Source organism: Acartia tonsa, chromosome 3 (genome assembly GCF_053477335.1).
Source record: "Acartia tonsa isolate MP-2025a chromosome 3, ASM5347733v1, whole genome shotgun sequence".
Lineage (NCBI taxonomy): Eukaryota > Metazoa > Arthropoda > Copepoda > Calanoida > Acartiidae > Acartia > Acartia tonsa.
Window position 1 is genome coordinate 26,068,335 of NC_137262.1, and position 25,099 is coordinate 26,093,433.

Sequence of the window (25,099 nt, forward strand, 5' to 3'; positions counted from 1 at the left end):
TAACTTACCCAGGGTCATTAGCATTCTATGAGCAGTAAACCACTTATCTTTACCCAGTAATTGTTCTCCCTAAACAAGAATATATCAAAAAAAAAATGAAAACAGCCATAAGTAGTGAAGCACAAGAAAAACGTGCATGGGAATATGGACAAGGAGTATTTTTCAAAATCAATTTCAAGACGTAATTTTATATTTCTAATATTTGTATTTTGTAGCATGACTGACAGACCGACGGACAAAGTAAATGGCATTCTTAGTACTACAAGGAATCTTTTAAATAGCAGCTAAGAAAAACACATTTCCGCCATAGCGTTACGGACTGCCTAACGTACAGACAGTCAAAGGAAACTAAAGAGTAGCATCTCAAATAAAAATATATCAATTAATTAAAATATGATATTTTAATAACTTTGGATAAATATTTGCAAAACTATTTATTTGTTAATATTAAACAAAGGCCTTTGATTTTTGTTGTTAACATTTTTAATAAGATTTTTTAATATATCTAACAAATTATGAATATTAGAGTATTTAGTTCAGTAAAAATTGGTTTTATTTAAGTTTTCATGAAATTTGTGTACACCTAATACAGGGACGTCAAAGCTTTATTTTGAGGGGGGTAAAATGAGGAATTTCAAAGTTTGATGTGGGAAAACACCCTTTTCCTTGGACTTCTATGACATAATAGAAATAGTGTTTTATATGTATATTGTTAGAAAAATTCTTTAAGAAAAGAAGGAAATTTAATTTCTGACTTGAACATGTTGAATAAGAAACTAACATATTTTTACTGCATTTTAGACATTGTCTAGACACATACCAAGTTTGATTTATTTTTTATTTCAGAAAAAAAATCTTTTAGATCTTTAGGAATATATGATTTAATTTAACCACTCATTTAAAAAAACTCTCATTTAAAGCAACTTTTTAAAATATGTAGATGATCTGCTAGTTTGTAATGAATATCAATTTATATTCTTATTTCTTTGCTAAATTCACTAACTGACAAGAAGGTCTTAAAAGTTATTACATGTTCCTAAACCGTTTAAACATAAAAGGTTTTTGTACCTTCCAGGTAATTTTAAAGTATCTGGCAAATATGATACCAGTACCCACACATCCCATCCAGGCAGCAATCATACAGATACCATGCAGCTTCAACAAAACATTGCTTCCAGCTCCTAATTTCTTGTAGACAACATTCAGGGCCAGAGGTTCAACAGTTGATTGACGATTCTTAAGTACAGTTTTTGGAATAATAATAAAGTAGTTTCCTCATATTCTATTCTAGTATCTGTTAGCTGACGAAATAAAAAAAAAGGCAATTTATTCTGGATAAGTATAATATTATAACAATGACAAGTCTTTAATCTTTAGTCTATCTTCCTAACTATCTTTATAAATCTACTTATTTCATCTATCCCTCTATCTGTCATGAAAAGAGCATGCTTTGTTCTATTCACAATATCATCCATTTTTGTGGCTCTTGTTTTGATTATACCTATAATTATCTTCACAAATATGTTAAAATACCTATCTTTCTACGTATCTGCTTGTATGACTTAAATCTACTGCCCCTATAAATAAGCATATAATATTCTCTATAATTAATATAAACCTATTGTTTCTATTCCTCTTGTTTCTGTCTATAATGTTACCTGAGAGTGATAAGATAAAGCTCCACTGCCCTGGGCAATATGAATATGATATTTTCTATCAGCAATATCAACCTCAATACTTCTCTTCTTTCTACCAGCCCCAGAGGTGAAGGAAAGTCCACTTAAATTAAAATTGTTAACATTTAGTAAAATATATAATCAAGAATTATCAATTAGTCATGATATTTAGAAAATAATAAATTCAATAATAATATACCTTTCAAATTTACAATACATTGTGCCATCTTTACTTTCTGATTTCAATAGTTTCAATCCTAAAAAATATATTCAAAATCAAACAGACAGTCAAAATAAAAGAGAATATACGCGACATAATATGTCTTAAAAGAATAAACCTCAAAACAGTTCCCACACAAAATTTGTTTAAATTATTCCAAGTTTTCCTCTTCTACTAAATTTTAAAACAGTTTCCCATATTCAGCTTTGATTTAAAATATTTTACCCCACTTTTCTATTAACCTCGAGAATGATTCATATTTATATTATCGTGTTTTTTTTAGATATTTAAACATCAATAATTAAATTATAAATGTTCTTTCTTTGGTAGGGCTTATTACTAGCAGCTGGAAAATTATTTAAATTTTGCTTTACCTGAGTCTGAGTTAGAAGCAGATGGCTGAGATTTCCCTGTGGCATAATATTCTTTTACACTCCCCTACATAGATGGATAGATAGTTAAGTATACAGTTAGATGAATGTATTGTATACAAATTGAAACTGGATAGATGGATAGTTTGATGTATGGACAGTTAGGCATGAATATAGTAGATACTGAATTCATTTTACATTTTTCTTCAAAGTTTGAATGGGTAACACAATTAAATGGATGTAAAGATAGAAACTTGTTAATTAAGGCTTACTAAATTATCCCTGTGTTATATGATATGATTTTTACATATCAGTACATACATATATAGTTGGGCCAAAGTTGGAAGATTCATATATAGTGTTTAGGCATTTAAAAAGTTGCCAAATGGATGTCCCTTTGTACTTTAAATCATAGAAGTGGAAAGGATTAATAGATGAATTTTAGGTTTGATAGGTAGTTGATTATTTGATAGATATACTGATACTCTATTAATTTTACAAATATTTAATTAGTAGAATACATTAAAGATATAATGATTAATTATGGAAAATAAATTCAAAAATCTAAGACAAAATTCAAAATTATTAATTATCTTATGGAAGATAAAATAAATGAAATTTTGTTTCTAAATTATTTTCATTTAAATTCTCTTGAGGAAATGAATTAAATTTTTTCCCTCTTAAAATTCTAATACATAAGATGTTAATTCTAGAAGTGCAATTATCATAATTTAAGTTAGGGAAATTAATTTATCTTCAAAAGCACAGCAACTCTACAAGTATGAAATAAAATAAACAAAATTTGTAACAGTATAATCTATTTCTGAAACATAATTTTTTTATTTCAGAAAATCAAAATAACTTTCCACAATGTTTTTTTTTATTTTGTGAACAATTTATAAGTTTATCATTCTTGCTATTTTTGTGCTTTATGTTATGTTACTTGTAATGTAAGGAATATAATTTCATTTTATAAGCATGTAAAATGAAATAAATAAGTACAGTACATAGCTTTATGTTAAATAAATTTTATTGTTTTAGAATATCATTTAGCTGAGGGATTAAAAACATTTTCTATTTTGTTAAAAAGCATGCTAATCTTAAAGATATTGACACATTTACAGTTTTTTTAAAAGATATTTTCCTAAAAAAAGAATTCTGGATTATGATTTTAAGACAATCATATAACTTGCAAGTAGTTGTTTTAATAGCAATTGATGGATAAAGAATTTTAAAGCTATTTAAAGCAAAGCAAAACAAAAAGATACACCACACCTGTGAGCAGATATACAATATACATTGTATCTTAACCCCATTGGAAACACCAACAGCTAACAATTTAGATAGATAGATAGATAGATATACCTGAGTACAGATAAAAATTGTATATTCACCCATCTTAGCATCATTAGAAAAACCAACAGCTATATATCCAGAAAGATAGATAGAGACAGATATACCTGAGTACAGATATACATTGTATCTTCACCCATCTTAGCATCATTAGAAATACCAACAGCTACATAACCAGATCCTTTTCTAAATCCTTCCCATTCCATCTAAAAGCAGAAAACTTACCAATCATCATTTAAATCAGAAAAATAAGATACAAATTAAAAGAATGAACTATTAAAGAAATTGGGATTGAAAGAGAGAGAGGAAACCAGTGTAATTTGTAAGGGATCTAAAGGGATAAGCCAATGGCCGATAAATATATGTACACCTCCAATGATGATACACAAAGTTACTCTTTCAATAGATTACAATTAGCGTTTAAAACGTTTGGACACTCAACTTAATAAACCAGCCAATAAAACATTAATAAAAGTCTCCAAAGTTGTTACACTAACGAAAAACGTTATTGTAAAACTTTGCGGACAAGTGTAATAAACAGCTCAATGTCTCCTCCCTCCCTAATATTTCATATTCCATGTTCTCCCTCATTCCCCAGGCATCATAGGCAGATAAAAAAGAATGACACATAATAGTTATTATCCCAAAGTTTATATTTGTAGGAATACCTTATTTCCAGCAGCATTAAGTTTCCAGGAGAACAAGAAGTCACAGGTTCCAGATCCCTCACAGTCAGCGGGCTGACCAAAACAGTTCTTATCCTAAAAAAATTACAAATTTATTTGAAAAGTATAAGCTTGCATATAAAAATTAGAGAAAAAATATGTTAGTTATTTTGTTTCAATTAATATTGATATAGGGGTGGGAAAATGAACAATTAATTTAATTTTAGAATCATAGATGCATGAAAGGTCGTGAAAGTGGCATTATGTGCAAAATCTTTAAGATTAGCACAAATAAGAAAATTTACATTAGTTCTAGTACCCAAAGTCAAAGAATGCCAAAAATTTAATTTTAGATATTTTGTCCCAATTCTATATCCCTGCCTATCACAATATAATTTTGCAGAAATCAAGGATAAGAAAATGGAAAAGAATTGGAATCATATCCTAATTGATAAAATAAAACTTTCCTATTTAGAATAAAAAATATTGGTTAAAAAGTTTGGACATTGCTATTTTGACCCAACTAATTAGGAATTAATAAAAGTACCTAAATTTTAGAGTCAATCAATTTTGGCAATTTAATCAAAAAATATTCCATCATTTATTGGATTCTAACCTAATTCCTTTTGTAAAATAAAATCATTTACCACTCCGCATCCTTGGAAGGCTGGAGACTTGGAAGCTGAGGCTGTGGGTTCTGATTCAGGTTCAGACTCGGGTTCACTCTCTGGTTCAGATTCAGGTTCTGGAAAATTCAACATATATGTTAAAGAAGAATAACTTGGGTTAACTTTTAACCTCAAGGATAAATTTGAAATAGGGAATTATATCTCACCCCCCCCCCCCCCATACAAAGTAGTTAAGATGGACGGGATGTGAATTGTTTAAAATTTACCTGATTTGTAAAAACCGAGTGCTTTGAACCATAGCGCAAAGCAACAAAAATATTTTTGGGGGGTATCAAAGAATTTTTTTGGTGTGGGGTTGGGGGGGGGGGGGTCAATATCCACAATCGGACGTCAATGAAACTTGAATTAATAAATCTAGGATCTTCATTTTTTAAATATTTTTTTCTTGATCAAGTTGCTTAAAATATTATTTTTAATAAACGATCATAAAAGCTGTGGTGTGTTTTATATTGTAATTACTATTTTCGATTATTATAACAGGGGAATTAACATAATTATTCAATTGTATACCTGGTTCACTCTCGGGTTCAGCCTCTGGTTCAGATTCAGGTTCTGATTCCGGCTCTGGTTCTGGCTGCGGGTCCTCAGTCACCTTGCAACAATAATTCACATTATTTCAAGTTAGGATGGAACAAGATTACGCAAAACTTAATTTAGACAAACAGACATCCTATTAGCTGAACGATCGCTATTTGAAAGTCCCATTAGCTAAGCAAACAAAAAAGCATTGGTAAAAGTTGTATCAATGGAGAAAGTAAAAACTATATGCCTTTTAAAAGGGCATAAAAATAGTATAAAGTATTTCCAGAAAACTACCATTCGCATGTGAATTATAAGTATTTGTTAAATATCTTATTAAACTGCACTAGATTGTAGAGGTTCAAATATTTACTGAAATATATTTATAAATTAAATTGTTATTATCTTTAACTTAAGTGAATTCATCTAAAAGTATTGCATTTTCTAATAAATTAGACATGCATGATATGTTGATTAGGGCAAAAAATTTACCTTTACTGTAGATGATTTAATTTTGACATAGTATTTATTATACTCCTCCACAACTGTAGCATAAACCTAAATTATTTGAAACATAAATAATCTTTATGTAATATTAATTATTTTAAAGAGTTTACCATATTATTTTAATATGAGGGCTATTTTACTAACCATGAATAAAATTCATGACATAGCTCTATTTTGATTTAATGGAGCCATAAACTTAAAAATATAAATAGAGGCCTATGGGGGACCCTAGGGGTTGGGGAGACGACCCCCAACTAGCAAATTTAGTTTTAAAAAGAAAAAAGGAAACATTTTTTCTATGTTGTACCCTCCCAGGAAGATTCATATCGGTTTAGCAGTCAGCAAGATCCATCGGTACAGATAGGCAGACACACATACATCCTGTTAATTTTATTTATGACTAAAATAGTAAATGTACCTGAATATCATTTGAACCAACCAAACCTTTAGGCTTCCATACAAGGGTAACTGACGTTTTAGGATCTGAGGAACTATGGCTTGTTGTATCCTGGAGAAAAAAAACTGAATTGTTTGTAACTAATAAAAACTTAAAAGTTTTCTCCAATTTAAATATACATTTCATTGGCATTGTGAAATGCTAAGTATTGAACTTTAGCTTGTCCCACAGTTTTTAAATCTGTTCGCTGTATATTTATTATCATTGATACTTTTGAGATCTTAAAATAAATAGAATATTGAAAATGTAAGATTCTCTCAAAATTATAATAATAAGGAGTTCTTACCTTTGCGAAAAAGACCCTGAGTAAATTAATCCTATTTTAGATAGGTAAATTAGTTAGATGAATAGATACCTGTTTATTAGAACATTGTAAAGATCTACCACCACTAAGATCCATAAATTCTCCAACCACCTTGTCATAGCTGTCTCTTACCTATTACATGTATTTGTTTTTAATCATATCACATTAAAGACAGGTTTCCGTGGATAATAAATTGAAAATTATAAGACTAATTTCAGTTTTGTTAGACCCAAGAGACCGAATGCCTGGGCTAACAAAACTGGTGGTGATAATATACATGTTCATTCTATCAGTAGTAGTAAATTGTCTTTAATACGATGCTTTACATGATTTTTCAGTAGAGTTGAGAACAGGTTCTAATTCAACGGATAGGTTATAAAGCCATATTTAAAAATTAACTATTTTCAATTGTGGTAAAATATGTTTCAGATTGAATGTGAAAAAAAATCAATTGGTGGAGACTAAACCACTTTCTTGATGGATTACTCTCAAAACTTTAATCTTTCAAAGGAAAAATAATTTTGCAAATGATTTCTAAAAATAAAATATTTCAACGTCTGAAAAGATCTTTTTCTTAAAAGAAAAAAAGTGTTTCAGTAAAACAATACAATAATTAATTGGTATTAATTAAAATTATAGAAGATAATTATGTAATAATACAGATTGTTTACGTTTAAAAATTTTTATTTAAAACTTTTTAAAATGCATAATTCAGATATTAAGTAAAAAATTTAATATCACTACAATTATTGGTTGAAAATTTTTTACATAGTTTGTATGAACCAAAATTTTAAAACAAACCCATGAGAGAACCTGATACGAAAACTTTGGGTGCCAGTATTATTTAAAGTCCAATATCCCCTGAATGAATTCTGTATCTTAAGTATGATAGGTGTTCTACTTTTTGCTATCAACTTGTATAACATATAAAAATCTAAATGTTGCTGCATTGTACTATGTATATCCATCAAAAAGAATAATATAATTTTCTTTGAATGTAAAAACCTAATTTGCGAATATAAAGAATTTTAATAATTCTCTAGACGTAGTAAGATGAGTGAGGGAGAGGACAATTGATAATAAAAAAGAAACCTCCACTCTAACATTAAAACCTAGTTTCTGTGTTTGGTAGCTTACATTAGTTTAAGAGGAAAGGTTGGGAGATGACAATTTATTTAAAATTGAACAAACAGGACGTAAAGCAGTGTATAGATTCAGAGAACACAGAAATTCAATTGAACCAAATTCTGTAAAAACTGTAGGACACAAAATTACACAAAATAGCCACAACCCTTGCCATTTACAATTTGTTCCTTTTGAATAAGATTAGCACGAGAAAAAGTTTGTATTAGAAAATTTGAACCATTGGTTAATCGTAGAACTTGATTCAAAATGCAGTTGCAATTGTTTTAAAAAATGTTTTTTTTAACTTTCCTTCCCTTTCTCTCTCTTATTACACAGCCAGTTTGACCGCTTCTCCTTTATTTTTTTGTTTGGTTGTGTTAAAGATCTAAACAGTAGCTGTGAATTTAAAATTTTATGATATATTTTAACATTTTGACTATTTTTGTATAATTCTTAATGCTTTTTTTCATTTATTTATGTTGTTGTTTTCTATTACAGATGCGATTGATAATGAAGATTTTTTTCTTTGAAATTTATTTTGTTATGAAGCAGCAGTAGTTACTAATTTATAAATGTTATGGTTGAGATAGATTTAATAACTGTTAAAAGTGTTAAAAATAACAATCAAACAGTTTTCCTCTCAATTTCATGTCTATTGTCCTATTCCTCTATTCCCGTTGAATAAAATTCTTCTAGATTAATTCATACACACACACAGTGTGATCAAGCTTTTTTACTTTGAGAAATAGTTTCAGTTGTAAGGATTTTTTTAAAATTAATATTTAATCTAGGAATAGGGCCACTAAAGTAATTTTTCCTAACTGTATTGCATGCAGGCATCTTAAGTGATAAACCAATAGACGATAATATTTTCTACTACCCCAGGAATAATAATAAAATAGCCTTTTATTGATTAGAATCATGGATAAAAAAGTATGGACAAGGCTAAATTTGTGAAACCAAAGTTTTTAAACTAATGGTTAAGAGATCATGTTTAAAAAACCTTGGGCAACAGAATAATTTACAGTCCAAAGTCACTTTCTTACTAGGTTAGAATATGTACAGACATGCATACACATACACCAAATGTAGAATAGCTGCGCTACTGCTCCAAAATTCTTACCTGAACCATATAACCTAAAACAAAAAGAAAAAAAGATTAATATTTAATTGATAAATTTGTTTTTAAAACTAAATATTTGCAAAAAAAAATTTAATTTACAGATTGTTTTCTTTAACAAAAGATATATAAAAAAATTTTATTCATCAAATAAAAATATCTACATCAGGAAAATAAAAAAAATAGATTGTTGTTGAAATCTTTAAAAATATTCTTTCACAAAAAATTAGGTTAATATTTTGATTTACATAAATGTTGAATATTAAATGATTATGTATAAATAATAAATGTAAAAGAATTAAAAGCATGGCAATTCAAATATTAAATTTTACTTTCATTATTTCATAATACCTATTAATTAAATTTACAAGAAATATTATTTAGGTCCAGATATTTTATTCAAAATATTCTTAAAAAGTCAAAAACAAAAGAATTATTTATTTATAAAATTTTGCAGTGATTGTACTTATTAAGATCAAAATTAGGTAGTTAGCATTGTTGAACAACTAACTCGTTGGTTTGTTTATTACTTCCGGTCAAGTTAAGTTAGGTTAAATTGAGTGTTGGGTAGAGCCTCGAAGGGTTAATCCACCGCAGGGTTGGGAAAAAGGGAACAAATCTCCCCCCCCCCCCCATGTATTTCAATTTATTATCAAAAAAGGGGTTGGGGGAGTTATAGTGCTCGAGAGTCACTTGTTGGAAAAGCTCTAATTTTATAAAAAGAAATTATTACCTAGGAATTCAGGGCCTGAAGTCTTGATTTCAATTTTCAAAGTATCACTTGTCTTCATACTGGTTTTGTCCACCTGAAATACCAAATTAATCATAACTCATATTGTCTGTTACGTTTGTTAGTCAGTCCACAATGCTATAGAGGAAATGTGTATTACTCGGCTGCAATATAATAATAGTTGCGCAAAGATTCCTATTACCGTTGGGTATCTACTATACTACTTATAAGATTTGTCGGTCTGTCGGTAATGATGTAAATGAAATTATATGAGGGATTTACTCGGTTGCTATCAGAGATAGACGGCAATTTTATGTAAATTTTACCCGTAATGTCACTTAATTTATATTTTATTTAGAAGGTACCCAGTTATGAATAAAAAAAAAGTCTAGCTTCCTTGCATAATTTGTTCATTTGAGAATAATGACAATATCATCAAATGTTTTGCTTTAGTCTAACAAACATCATAGAATAAGATGTATTTTTCAAACTATATGATGTAAAATATTAAATCAAAATGATATAATAAATACAAGAAAAACTTTTCTTAAACATTTTCGTTGACATTAAAAACTAGCGGTAAGACTTAGACAAACTGAATTAATAAATATATTTTCTTACTTAACTAATAATATATTAACACTTTTGAGATTAGTTACTATAAGGAAAAGTTTTTGTATTGAATTATTGATTATCTGCTGATTATTTGACAGTGTGTGGGAGAGACATTTCCTACGGGGAGGGAGGAGACATTGGGTTGTTTATTACACTAGTCCCCAAAGTTTTGTCATAACGTTTTCATTTTAGTTGGCTTAACAACTTTGAGGACTTTTAATAAATTTTGATTGGTTAGTTCATTAAGTTGAGAGTCCTAACGTTTCAAGCATCAATTTTAATCTAAAGAAGGGGCAATTTTGTGTATTATTATTGGGATTGAACATCAATGTATCGACCATTGTCTTATCCCTTTAGATCCCTACATTTCCTACTTAGATATCAACTTGCCATTTGTCAAACTCTACCAAAAAGAGAGATTCATTCTTTATTTATCTACTAGCGGCTACGCCCCTAGAGGCCTCTAGTGGCACTTTAAATGTTGTTGTTTGTTAAAGTTAATTTTTTATGTACGATACCACCTTATTTGACGTTGAAGTCTCCCCTAAATTTATTTTTTTTTATATTTTTTTTGTCATTTCTCTTGGGAGGGTGGTGGTACCCTCCCCCAAAATAGTTATAAACCTTCCCGGGACTTATGAGAAGCTACCCTGTTAAGGAGAACCCGATCGGTTCAGCGGTTAGCGAGATCCTTCGGTACACACAGACAGACAAACATCCTGTTACTTTAGTATAAGGATTTCTTTCTTATTTTTGTTGTATTATGTGTTTAGTTCCGTATTTTCTTACCTACTGTAAGTTTTTATTTTGATAAATTCACGCTTTTAGTTTTTAATTCAGGATAGTCATTTATCACATCGTAGATGTGCAATGGTCTGGTCATATATAATAAATAAATTTATTAGTAAAAATGAACATTACACATATGTTGTGTATTTATATTAATATTTTTATTATGTAATGGATGCTTATTGGTCAAGGAGGTCTTCACACAAAAATTTTGCCATAAAATCATGTCACCAAAACATAGTTGACTTACACATAGACGGACATTTCGAATGATCAAGTTGTTTCGCTAGAAAATCTTGGGACATAATTATCACCTGTACAGAAAAAGGAGCTTTTGTAATATCCTCGGAATCAAATCCGTGACCTGGGGCCAGACTTCCACACTGACTGTCTGGTGCTCCACTAGAATATCCAGACACTAAATAGATAGAAATTTATGTTTAGGGGTCAGGCTTCCACACTGACTGTCTAAAGCTCCACTAGAATATCCAGACACTGAATAGATAGATATATATACTTAGAGGTCAGGCTTTACACTGACTGTCTGGGGCTCCACTAGAATATCCAGAAACTAAATAGATTTATATATATATATTTAGGGTTTAGGCTTCCACACTGACTGTCTGGGGCTCCACTAGAAATCCAGAAACTAAATAGATAGATATACATATGGCCAGGCTTCCACACTGACTGTCTGGGGCTCCACTAGAATATACAGACACAAAATAGATAGATATACAATATAAGAGTTAGTGGACACTTAGGAGGGTGTATCCACACCCCTAACACTAAAAATACTCCCCTTTTATTGTCTGTAATACACCTTTTAAAGATTACACCCCCTCGATTGTTTAAAGGACGCCTGCAAGAAATACCACGCTTTAACTGCTGAAAGACTGCCACAAGAAGACCCAATACCCCAAATTTAAAGCCTTCAGCTTCAATAACAAAAAAGTTCTAGGCATTTCAAAATAGCATTTTATGTACATTGAAATTGTTGAAAGATTTCCAATGCTCATAAAAGAAAAAAACAATATTAAATTACGTCGCCTAGACCCAAATTTATAACCTTATCTTTGTCAGAAACTTAGATTGCATGTAACTAATTATATTTTTACAATAAAAACACCACATTTCATAGTCAAAATCTATGAAAAAAATTCGATTTAAATTGCATTTTTAAACGAAAATCATAGCGGAAACAAAGGGGTAAACTAATACAAGCTTAGCTGTGATTGGTTGTTAAGCTGATTCAGCCTTCTGATTGGCTACAGTACATTCGGTACAACGCAAGTAAAACTTAATTTTTTTTTATGATTTTGACTATAAAAATAGGTATTTTTATTGTAAAAATATAATTAGTTACTGGAAACCTAAATTTTTGACAAAAAAAAGCTTATAATTTTGTTTCTAGGCCACGTAGTTTAATTTCAAAGTTTTCAACATGAGCATTGCAATTCTTTCAAAATTTTCATTGTACATAAAATGTCATTTTAAAATGCCTAGAACTTTTTTGTTATAGAAGCTGAAGGCTTCAAATTTGGGGTATTGGGTCTACTTGTGGCAGTCTTTCAGCAGTTAAAGCGTGGTATTTCTTGCAGGCTTCCTTTAAGGATGTGCAAAATTTAGGACACTTCTTTTTGATACCCTTTTCTGAAAAAAGGATTATTTATATAACACTAAAACAGAATAAATATTTCCCATTGATTCACGTGGTATCTTTTTACAATAGAAATAGAAGAATAGAAGCATATTCTGAACCCTTTTTTCGTCAAATCTAAGAAGGAACATTTCTAGCAGACAAAAGTATTGTTTACTTTCGACTCAAGCTGATGTGGATTCTTAAAAAAATATAGACTCGCTACTCGATAGTGAGGCAAAATTATTTTTGTGAAAAATCATCCAAAAGCACATTAAAAATCTACAAAAATTAAACAAAATCATATGTTAATAACCCTTTAATATTTTATTTAATTTTTGTAAATTTTTTTATTCGATTTTAGAGGATTTTTCACAAAAATAATTTTGCCTAACCAGCGAGTAGCCAGCCTAACTTGTTTTTTAAGAATCCACCTCGTTTCGAAGCTTTCAAATTTAAACGAAATTTTTGGGCAATTAATTCTGATTCCGCAAAGCTTTCTACTAAGAAAATATACTGTTTACAGCTGACTTTTAACTATGTATGAAATGAAAAAAAAACATGCATTCGTAACAAGATGTGTACAAAATTTCAAACAATGAAATTAAATGTATGTACCGATGCGATTCTCCTATTGGCTCAATCAGACATTACCTCTCTTTCTTAGTACCTTTATTCTTTTTACATTGTCTTAAAATATTGAAAACTCACAGTTTTCTGACGACAGACTTTTACTAGATTTTTACTATGCAACTGGGAGTTTTATATATTTATGTATGCTTATATGAATAACCTATCCATCTATATTCACTACAGAACGTATAGGAAGCAGCTTATATAGTACCTAAAAAAAACGAAGTCATACAATACAAATGACCAATGATAGCCCTGTATAAATTGTAATTGATCAATAGTAAAATGTAGACAGGTCTAACATTGGTCATTTGTATAGTATGGCGTAATTTATTTAAGAGCCAACGGTTTTGCTTTTCTTTTTGTTTCCATATTGTTTCGAAGCTTTGTCCATCCCTACGTCCGTAAATTGATTTTCTCAGTTGCAATTTAAAAGAGACTTCTGTTTTTGAGGATACCATTTACTAATGATCAATTAATACCTATATAACTTACTTGGTTCGTCAGTCTCTCGGTTATGCTACAAAATTAATTTATATATTGATAAGTAAAGGTTTCGTGATTTTACATGTACACTAAATAGAATCCTATCTATCTATTTAGTTAGTCTACTTATATTAGTTTATAGTTATCTATCTGTTTATTAAGACAGACTCAAGCTAGATTTTATTACACATGAGGGAGTTTTAAAGTTTAATGTGTATCTTCAAATATATTTACTATCATGATAAAATAAATAAAAGTACACCAAAATAAGGAATATCTACACCTATGGTTTAATAAAAATCATCCCTCATTTTTAAAAGTCTTGCATTACAAAGTAAAATATTTAAAATAAAATATCATTTGATGCAAGACTCTTTTTGTTATTAAAAAAACTTTTCTAGTATTAATACAATTCCAAAGATTTAAAGAAATTCAATTTTTGTTTAATAATTCAACCCGAAATGAGCCTGTAAAATTTGAATCTTTGGAAGCAGCTAATCAAGATTTAAGGAAAAATACCAAAAAAAAATGACAGCGAATCTAAATAATTTAAATATAAACATAATTGCCAGTCGGAATGTCCCCCCCCCCTCCAGAATTGTTGCGCTACTTTGGACATACTAGTTCTTGTTCGCTTTATGTTTTGTTTGAAAAGTTTATTTGATAATACTAAAGAACTGGCCACAACGCATCTTATTCTAAAAGGAGTTTAAATAAAACAGTAAAGGGTACTATGCACGAATGAGAGCAAGTGATTTTTAGCACCTTCCAGCAGTGATTTTGAATATTTTTTGGTGATTATACTAGGTTTCTGTTTAATATAGCTATAACAACTTAGAAAAATAAGTTTCACCATAGTTTGATATAAAAAAATAACATCAAATGTTTTGTTGAGTTTACATTATTATAATTTACCACACCTTTTGTTAAATATTTGTACATTTTTGGTTTATATCGAAAAAAAATACTTTTTTATCCTAACTTTTTAAAATTCATTTAGTCCTATACAACAGAAACAAGTATGTATATTAAATAAAAATGCCTTACTTCACTGCTGGGGTGGATTTAGCAAGCTTATTAAGTTATTATTATGTTAATTTGTGTTTGGAGCAAAATAAGCATAAAGAATGTTATTTAGTATTTTTGAGATACCTTTTAAAATTTAAGATTTATCTAGATTTTGTATGACTCATGCACACAATTAAAGGAGAGATAAAAAACTTTTAGGGGTGAGGGATATTTAATGCCCCCATCACTTCCCCGCGAATAGGGTTAACTTTACTGATCTAATGTATTGTCAATTTTTTTTTGTGTATGGATGCAGTTATTATTACTTCTAATGTACTCTAATAAAGTGAAACTTGTTGCTGGATAAGATAACGATCCTACCCCTATTCACACCCTTTACCCTATCCCCTCCTCTTACCGCATGAAAGAACTGACCAATAAATGATATCCATGTTAGCAACCTTAATTGACGAAAAAATTTTCCCTGTCATAATATCCACGTATATTCTACATCCATTTGTGGTATTTTTGTGTGAACATAAAATCTCTTTCTGTCTGTTTTATAGCCGTCCTTAGAATGAAAACTTTGTACATTTAATCACCATTTATGTAGAAGGGAAAAGTTTCCATAAAATAATGGTTCGGCAGCTGCAGCTGCCCAATGTAAAGAAGTTTCGGCGATTTCCCTTGAACAGTTTTTTTTATAATTTTGCAGTTGACCTACATAGAGAAATGCTGAAATAATCAAACTAATAAAAGTTCTTGACAATTTAGTTTTAACAGTATAATATGCATTATCAAATGCCTTGTTTATTTTACAAGAATGAAAAGATCAAGAAATAGTAAGGCTTATGAAAAAAAAAGACAATTTAAGAATAAAATAAAGAATATCTTACTTAAGAGCCAACAAAATAAAGTTTTAAAAGTTTTTCCTTTTGTCTTGTCGATTAAAGATAAAACCAAAACCCCCTTAGTTTGAAAAAATAGTTGGAAAGGGTAAATTTTATTTCTTCAGACAAGTATGATTATATTATATAGCCTTAAGCAATCCCAAGGATCATAGCTAAATAGCATTCTAGGATCTAAGTGAAGCTTCCCTCAAAAGGAGAATTTAATCAGTTCAATAGACAATAAAACCAACAAGTGATCAAATTAGAAACCAGAAGCTGCCAGCCGCTTAACTATTGACAGGGCGGGACCAAGACCTGATATAAACTTCATCCAGACACACCAGGGGACTTAAGGGATAAGACAATGAACGATAAATTAATGTACACCTCCATGTTTTTTAAATAAGAATTAGATTGATATTATTGTTGAAAAAGGTTAGGAACTACTATTTTAGAAAGAACCAATCAATAAAAAAGAACCCAAAAATTTGGGTATCTGTGTCCCCTTCCCTCCCTGAGACAAACAGCCTTCCTCTTTTTCTAATATTTAACTGTTTTTATTCTGGTCAACCGGTATTTTCAACATCCACAATTTCTTTTTAAGTTGAGATTGATTGATACTTTCTAAGTTGTTCCCTCTAGGGGGATAGGTATATTGAAAATAAATATTTCTCCCCCATATCATCATATACATATAGAGAGGTATATAATGATTATTTCAGGAGGCCAGGGGACATTACATTATAAATTATACTGGTCCCTAAAGCTTTATAAACAAGACCTCTCATTCGTTGGTAAAAAAAATTTAAAACTTTATTAAATCTTGATTTCTAACAACATCAATATTTTACACGTATAACTTTAATTTTATGATGTACATTAATAACTTGCATATTCCTTTATTTGAAAATGATATCTGTAGTCTAGCTATTTAATTCCTTATAAATGAAAGAAGTAAGAAATCAGTTTCTCGATGATATAGGGTATGGAGAATGATTCATAGATTATTTTTTTATTATCTTGTGTGATAACATCATTAAATTAATCCAGATTCTTAAAGGACATTGGACAATAGTTGGTAAATAAATCTTCTCATCCCCATGCCTTTTCCAGAAAATTTACTGCATAACCTAATCTACTTTTAGGAGAAAACATATTTTGGAAATTTATTAAAATGACTTTGTCCTCTCACTTGCTAATTAAACTTGAAAAGCATTTTGATGTCAGTTTTGCTAATGTCACCATTTTGTCTTAAGAAAAATTTGATTTATGCTCTTCTTATTTGGGCTTATTGTTTTCCTATGTTCGAGTAAATTTTTCTAATGAACATACGGACATGCCTAAATTCTAGGGTAGCTGCGCTTATATAAATAAAGCCTGTGTCATTTGTATTTATTTTTTCGTATTTTTATACACAAAATATGGATGAATTCAAATAAAGAATTTTATTTAATTCCATTCATAAACCCTAAATCGTGATTTAAAGATCTTTTAGCAGTCAGTGACTTTTTTTATATCATTTAAACTAACTGTAAAAGCCTTTTTTTAAAAAAAATACATACACTTTGCAATAAGCTTACGTTGGAAATGAAAACTGCATTGCATATTACAATAAGATACAATTATCTTGATTGGTTGGTTAAAATAACTGTGTCCAAACATTTTTCAATCAATCTAGAGAAAGGGTAATTTTGTTTTGAAACATTGGGGATAAAGATTAATCTTCATTGTCTTTTCCCTTAAGATCCCTCAAGAAAAGTTAAATATTTACCTGAATTGAAATGGCAGAGTGATAAAAACAGAAACCATCTTAAAAATATTCTTATTTTTTCATCCATTTTTATTTCTGAAAAAAACAACACATATAAATTTAGTGGAATAATTTTATATTTTCAATTGATGTATCCCTGATTATGCTGGCGTAATATTCTTTTCACATTGAAACAATGTTGTTTTGGTTTAATTTAATGTTAGAATTGTCTTTATTTTATATTCAAAAAAGGATGATAACATCCATAAAAGCAAATCTGAACAATCTGATATTAGCAATTCTAATGTAGCAATGTGACTACATTGGAATAACTTAATAACATAAAAGTTCAACTTGAACGTGAGACCTCTATGGTAATAATTAAAGGTTGCTTTGTTGTACTTAATTTATTAATAGTTTAAAAATCAATTTTAACATGTCTTAATTTACTATTTAGATCATGACTATCAGTCACAACATATGAACACATCCAAAATATTGAAAAGCTTTGCTAATAATTATTTATGTTGAAAAGAAATAGAAATCTATAGAGACAAACGGAAATTAAATTCAAACCTATCTTTATTTATATACAAAGATAACAATAAACTAAAATAATGAATAAAAATACATTAAAGGATTAAACAATTAAAGTATTTTTTTATTTGAGGAAAGTAAAACTTTATTTCTATTTGTACTTACGAATTGAATGCAAAATGTACATAGTTGTACATTTTAAGAGCAAAGCTTCTCAAAAATTCTTTTAAATGAAAGGCCAATTTTCCTAAATTATTGTTCTTATTTTATTTTAAAAGATCTCATATCAAACTATTTTTGAATTATTGCATAGATATTTTGATAATTGATTGATTGCAGGTCTTGAGGTAGATGGTTCGATTCTACTAACAGCATCGCAAAGGTGTCATGATTGAAACTTCCTCTTCGCATTACTAACAGGTAACATTCATTAAGGTTGATTTAAGAAGGACACATGCCATATTAAAACCAGGGTTCGGTAATAAAAATTAAGCACTAATTAAAAATAAAGGTCTGATATCTCATACATGAACATTCCTTTACCAATAAATGTATAGATGTATAACTCAGAAAACTACCTGGTTCCAGTGGTGGGGACCATTTTCGTTTGCTAGCAAATTACTTTCTGCCCTTTTTAGCGCTATTGGCTAAAATTCAAAGACCCAATTTAAAGTCGACACAGGGTCCCGTGAACATATAGTTATTTAACCCCTTTCACTCTATTCGTTTACATCAATCCTTTACCTGTAAGGCTGTAATCATCCCTGTATATGAGAAAACTACAACTACATTTAAATAGTCAACACAACATGTAAGACTAAAAAAGTAACTTTTATATATATAATTACATTATATTTATGTTAAGCTTACAACTATTTACTTAATTGTACATAACAGACAACCAACCCTTTGTCACGCACCTGGCACAGCAGTTGTTTGAATGGACGTATGATATTCCATACTTTTTGCAACCTTGCATCGCATGAAAAAGTTTCTGAAGAAGCTAAACACAAAAACTTTCATCTGCATCTTGTAGAGTTTACGGAGCGATGCTCTTCTATCGCTATATCTGTCTGTCAGTCCGTTATTTTAGAACCTATATATTTCTAACTATTAAGATATTAATACAGGGAGTTTTGGGAAATATATCATAAAATATAAAGCCCCCAATCTTTGTAAACTTTTTCTGCTTTTGTTGGTCCTAAAACTTGATTGGGTAGTAAAAAGAAACAGATCCTTCCAAAAAGTTCCCACTATACAAACTAGAATAAATAGCATTAAGCCTGATCCTTCTTGGTGCAACTTTTAGCTGCGTCTAATTCAGATTTTAAAAGCAATATATATGTCTTTTGTATATTTAAAAAAAAAATTATAATTCAGCATTTCACTTTTGAACCTACCCATTCTTGTTGGAAGTTTAATATTTTGAAGGTGCAGCAAGCTTAGTTTGATCAGGCTGGTGCTATTCTATCAAGGGGGTAGGGGGGATAAGTTAACATCTTCAAGTGAAGAATTTATTGAAAAAATACCATCCGACCCCAAATATATTTGAGATTTTGTATTAACTTTAAGGTGACAGGCAAGCTATTAGTCCTTTTAAATATCTACAAATTGAAGTATTTTGTCTCGAGATAGAGCAATTATTTATTGTTTACCATACCTCTAATCCTGGTTCCCCATCATTCATAAATTTCACTTTGAAGGAAAAACGTTTGAAAAAATAAGTGATTTATTAGAAAAGGAATTTGTTAAAAGTATCACAAACCCAAAACTTTATAAATACTTTCCTCATGCAAATTTCAGTTATAAAAAGATAATTTTTAAAAAATTATTGATATTATGTTCTAAGATCCGTAGGTCAAAACATTATTTAGTCAAAATTTTCATATTTATTTTAACGGCTTTGACTTATCACTTACATGGCATGGAGGGGCATCAAAATAGACCTTTATTTTAACAAGATTTAAATTTAAAAACAATAATAGACAAAAACCTTCTACTACATAAAGTAGTATTAAACCGGAATATTTAAAAAAAAATATGCTATAATAAAAAAAAAGTTGACAACTTAACCTTACATACAAGAAAGGAAAGCGTACTTATTACTACCTAAAACATCATGTTATTAGGGTATAAAGCTAATTACACATGACAGACAAAGGACTAGTGGCTACGCCCCTAGAAGCCTCTAGGGGCATTGGTAGGAGAGGGAAATGTTTGAATTTTAAAAAAATATTTTTTAAGTGGAGGGGGGTGAAGACACACTCTCCAAAAATAGTTTATAACCGTCCCATGACCCATAAGAAGCTTCACTGGAAAGGAGAACTATATCGGTTCAGCAATTAGTGAGATCCTTCGGGACAGACAAAAAACACTTACTACTTTATATAATAGGATTAGACAGGCATATTTAATGTACTAAAACATAACGTACTATGTATTTAATATGAAAAGTTGACAACTTAACATAATGTAAAGGAAAGCGGTACTAACTACCAACTAAACCATATCATCATCATAAGTATTGTGTGACCAAAAATTTGTTGGAATTTCAAAAGTCCTTGGGGTGTGGGCATTAGAGGTAATTTAGATGCAACTCATTAAAGTAAACTTTAAGCAAGTATGAAAAAAATTGTATTTGGCATGAAACAGATCAGCAAACGGTTATTCAGAGCACAAAATTCAGAGTACATTCCTTACATGAATTTAACAGAATTTCATGCATTTTATCCCCCCTCCCCCACCCCTCTGTAATATTAAGTGTTAGGGTTACAGGATAAGACAACGGATGATAACATGTACATATATGCAATTATGCAACCCAAATTATGATAATGTTACTCTGTTGTAGATTAAAACCAATAATAGTTTGTACAAACTAATCACTATTTAATAAGGGTCCCCAATGTTAATTTAGATAAAATGAATGAGATATTGTGTCAATACAACTTTGGAAACCAATATAACAAACGCCCCTCCCCCAAAGGATAACATGAACAAAAAGTCTTTATTTAATTTGTCTAATACCTACATGGGTGCAGTAAGTCAATATAAGTGAAAAATTGTCCTACTTCTACATAAATAATAATGCCAATTAATGAAAAGGAAAGCAACCGAGACAGCGGGCAAGAGCGAGAATGAGAAGGAGAGAGGAAGAGAGAGAGAGAGAGAGAGAGAGTGAAAGAGAGAGAGAGAGAGAGAGAGAGAGAGAGAGAGAGAGAGAGAGAGAGAGAGAGAGAGAGAGAGAGAGAGAGAGAGAGAGAGAGAGAGAAAAGAGGGAGAGGGAGAAAGAGAGAATTTGAGAAACCTAAATAGAAAAAAAGAACAATATAAATTGCAAAATAAATAATAAATAGCTATTTTCCTTTTTTAATTATAATTAACTATTACGTAATTCTAAAAATGAAAATAAACATTATAATTTTTTTCAGTAAAAAGCGCAGCAATAATTAAACAAACAACATTTTTGTTATTTCATAGGGTTCAAGGTATTCTTCATGGAGTAGGGGGAGAAAGTCATTCAAAAATCATCCACGTGAAGTCATAAAAATGAGGGATCATCTATCTCTTTTTTAGGGATTTTCTCTCCCACTTCTCCTAACATCTACCTCATTTTTATGACGTCAAGTGGATGATTTTGAGTGACTTTCCCCCCTTCTTCAGGGAGAAAAAAAATTGGAAAGAGGTCAATCGGACCGGACAGTTGTACGAAAGAATTAGAATACCTTGGTTATAGATTTGTTGCGTTACTACTAAAAAGGCCAGTCGAGCTCAGACCCCTGGTTCATCTGTAAATCGAAACATATTGCAAATAAGATTTTGACTTAATATCTCTCCCATACCTTTTTAAAAGCAAAGCTTTTCTATAATTAGGGTCGGTCCGTACGTCCCTCCGATACGGATATCTTTTTTCGTTAATTTAGACATGTTAGAAATGTCCTAGAGATTTCAAACTTTGCATGGTGATTCCTGTGGTAGAAAGGTACGCTTTAGAAAGCGTAGCAACTCTGTAATCATTACCAGAATGTCCGTACGTTTTTTTTCAAACATGTTGATTTTTTACTTTTTTAACAACTTTTTAAGTGATCTAATTATCCGATTGTTCTGGTATTGTTCTGTATATGGACTCCTGGGATAGCAAAGTACAATATTATAAGCAAAGCAACTCTATAATCAAGTCCTAAAAATGTAAGTTTGTCCGTAAACATTATTCTATAACAAGAATTTTGTCAACAAATTTACTCACATTTTTGCTTTGACTCTTATTCATTTACATATATCCTGATTATTCAGTTCTGACATTATACAAGTGTTAATGTCCGTTTTTCCTACCGTTTCAGAGCTTCGCTGTTATGGATGTTGTCATCCTTGTTTAAAAAAAAAATATTTAAAAGATAAGGGGTTATGTAAGGTGCTCAATAGGCCCTTTGAGGGAAAACACCTATCTTGCAATCGATATACTAGGAAATATAAAATAGAGAATGTATACACAATGTTATTTTAAGAAATTCTTAATGATTTAATGGTTTTGCACTTTTACAAAAAAGTAACAATAGATAATTAATTATGTCTAATGATATATTTTTTAATTTCTCAATTTAGCAAAAAATATTTTCGCTTATGATTTTGTACACAATGATAAATTTTTAAAAATCCTTAGCAGCTGCACCCGTATCATTTATATTATCTTAATTAAAAAAACCTCGCGAGAAAAATAGCGTAAAATCAGGGCTTAAATATAAAAAAAAGTAGCTTCAGACCAGCCTGCAACCTATGTGAAGTTCCCTTAAAATGAAGAAATTAATACGCTCAGTAGTTATTGAAATCTGAATCTTCAGACAAAAAAATGACTACTTTATATAATAGAATAATTAATATAAATGACCCCCCCCCCCCCAAAACGATCATTTAGGAGGGAGTAATTACCCCCCCCCAAAAAAAAAAAAAAATTAAAAATTCCTATCGAAAAAAATATTGCTCTAACCCTGCGGGGCCAATTACCTAACCCTGTGGGGCAATCACCTAACCCAATATAACCTAACCTAACCTAAAATAACCTATAAAAAGCCATTTTAAAAATACGACGAATCGCCCCTTATGGGGCGATTTTACTAAAGGGATTATTCCCAAAAATTTTACCCCCCCCCCCAAAAAAAAAAAGCACTATAAGTCACAGTAAAGGAGGGGCATTGAACTTTAAATTGCACTGATATCCAAAGTTTTGTTATACGGTGTCTTAAAAACGTTGCTTTGTTGGTTAAAAACTAGCAGTGTCCAAACTTTTTGACCAATAGTTTAATATACTGAAGGTGTAATCATTGGAGATGTAAATAAATTATTTGTCCATTGTCTTATCTCTTAAGATGCCTACATTCACGTAAATATTAAATATTGAACATGTATCACTTAAAATAAGAAGAAGTTTGGCTAAAACTGGGCAACTATAAGTCAACGATGACGTGCTCTTTTCGTCATCAACTAAAATAACTTTTTAGGAAACAAAATTATTTTACAATTTTTATATTAGCACAGCAATTCTATAGTTAGAAAATGTCCATGGGTAAACTAAAATTCCAATTACCGTTCTTAAACGAGATATGGTTTCATTCTTTAAAATAAGTAAAATACAAAAAAGAAAAAAAGATTGTTTATTATTCTATTCCTGATATTATTTCAATTTTACTGCTATAACATTTGAATAGATGTGTCATTATTTGAAGAAAAAAAAGCTTTTTGATGGTACCTATATTATCCCCAACTTTTTCATTTTCATGTATAGTGAAACGTAATATACTTCCAAATTGAGGGAATAATCACTCCACCCCCCTTGTGCACTTGGTCATATATCCTGTTTTGTTGCCTGCTGCGTTACATATGAATAATACTATCCTTGATAGGAGGATTTTTTTTTTTAAATTTGAATCTAGTATGATCCAGAAAGTAAAGAGAAAACATTTGATGGTCACAGCTGGCTATGAGAACTAGACTTCACTTTAACATTACCATTAAATTAATATGATGTACTTTTGACTGTCAATAAGTTTTATATTTATTTTAAAGATCACCATTAAACCTTTGTGTCATATCAAATAAATGAAAATGTGGGGGGTAACAATTTTCCTATATCCTACCTCTACAGGGGGCTCCCACTCTGTGGGGCTTCTACAGTTGGTGCCCTAACCCTACTTGGCTACACAGTACTTATTTTAACCTAACCTAATCTCACCAATAGTAATACAGAAAAAAAACAAAAACTACAACTCCTCCACTTTCCATTTTTTTAAATAAGGGTAGGTGGGCTATATAAGTGCTTAAAAAGGTGCTTTGTGTAAAATCAACGTATTTTATTGTGCATGAAAAGTCAAATGTCAAAGGGAAAATTAACTAATAAAAAGTTGATATAGTGCAATCTAATTTAACTCTATTTTTGTTTTCCTACCAGAGGGATGTCGTGGAAAGGACTATACCCAAAAAGTCATTCACTCACGTACTACGTAATATTTTTTAGTAAAGCTACTCAATAATTTGTTTTATCTGTCAGTCAGTCGGTAATGATATGGGGAAAATGTGATTTTTTTGGCTGCTATTGATATACATCTGAGCTTCATTAAAGCTTACTCTATGACATATGCGCATCTAGTCCCAACATTATTTTGTCCGTCTGTATGTCGATCTTGCGCCCGAAGACAGAAATCTTATTTTTTAAAGGTTTCTCTCTTTTTTGTTTCTTTGTTATGACAACTGGACATCTTCTCTATAACTCATTCCATATTTTTTTGTGCTTCGCTACTTATGGATGATGTTGTCATTCTAGTTTTTATAACCTAGGGAAAAAAGCACAATTGGTAACTGAGTATTTTAGGTTCAAACTGTACGTACTCAAGTTAACAAGATGAATTAGCAAAATTATTTCATAACATTATTACTAATCGGTCTATGATTCACCATTTCAAATAAGACAATTCGTGCTTTCTAAATTATACAAAAACCCTTATGGATGGTTTAAAGTCGATAGG

General features: G+C 30.0%; 2 protein-coding genes across 3 annotated transcripts in view; one reads left to right on the forward strand and one right to left on the reverse strand.

The window, feature by feature from the left end:
- The window catches only part of LOC145313742 (ferric reductase 1-like), a 27,987-nt gene extending 10,349 nt beyond the window's left edge, over positions 1-17,638 (reverse strand). Inside the window, exons 1-16 of one of the 2 annotated variants that reach the window (XM_080153308.1) lie at positions 17,568-17,638; positions 11,455-11,558; positions 9,740-9,812; positions 9,010-9,023; positions 6,813-6,893; positions 6,419-6,508; positions 5,986-6,051; positions 5,485-5,566; positions 4,933-5,006; positions 4,289-4,381; positions 3,728-3,826; positions 2,271-2,334; positions 1,876-1,933; positions 1,659-1,779; positions 1,069-1,236; positions 9-69 (exon numbers count right to left, since the gene is read on the reverse strand). In XM_080153308.1, coding sequence (XP_080009434.1) covers positions 9-69; positions 1,069-1,236; positions 1,659-1,779; positions 1,876-1,933; positions 2,271-2,334; positions 3,728-3,826; positions 4,289-4,381; positions 4,933-5,006; positions 5,485-5,566; positions 5,986-6,051; positions 6,419-6,508; positions 6,813-6,893; positions 9,010-9,023; positions 9,740-9,812; positions 11,455-11,558; positions 17,568-17,634 — 1,315 coding nt within the window. In that variant the 5' untranslated portion in view covers positions 17,635-17,638. Of the gene's footprint in view, positions 1-8; positions 70-1,068; positions 1,237-1,658; positions 1,780-1,875; positions 1,934-2,270; positions 2,335-3,727; positions 3,827-4,288; positions 4,382-4,932; positions 5,031-5,484; positions 5,567-5,985; positions 6,052-6,418; positions 6,509-6,812; positions 6,894-9,009; positions 9,024-9,739; positions 9,813-11,454; positions 11,559-17,567 lie in introns of both variants that reach the window. The other variant, XM_080153307.1, reaches the window with a different exon arrangement.
- LOC145313749 (uncharacterized) overlaps positions 1-25,099 on the forward strand; it is a 341,643-nt gene that overhangs the window by 194,036 nt on the left and 122,508 nt on the right. The gene's annotated exons all lie outside the window — the stretch shown is intronic.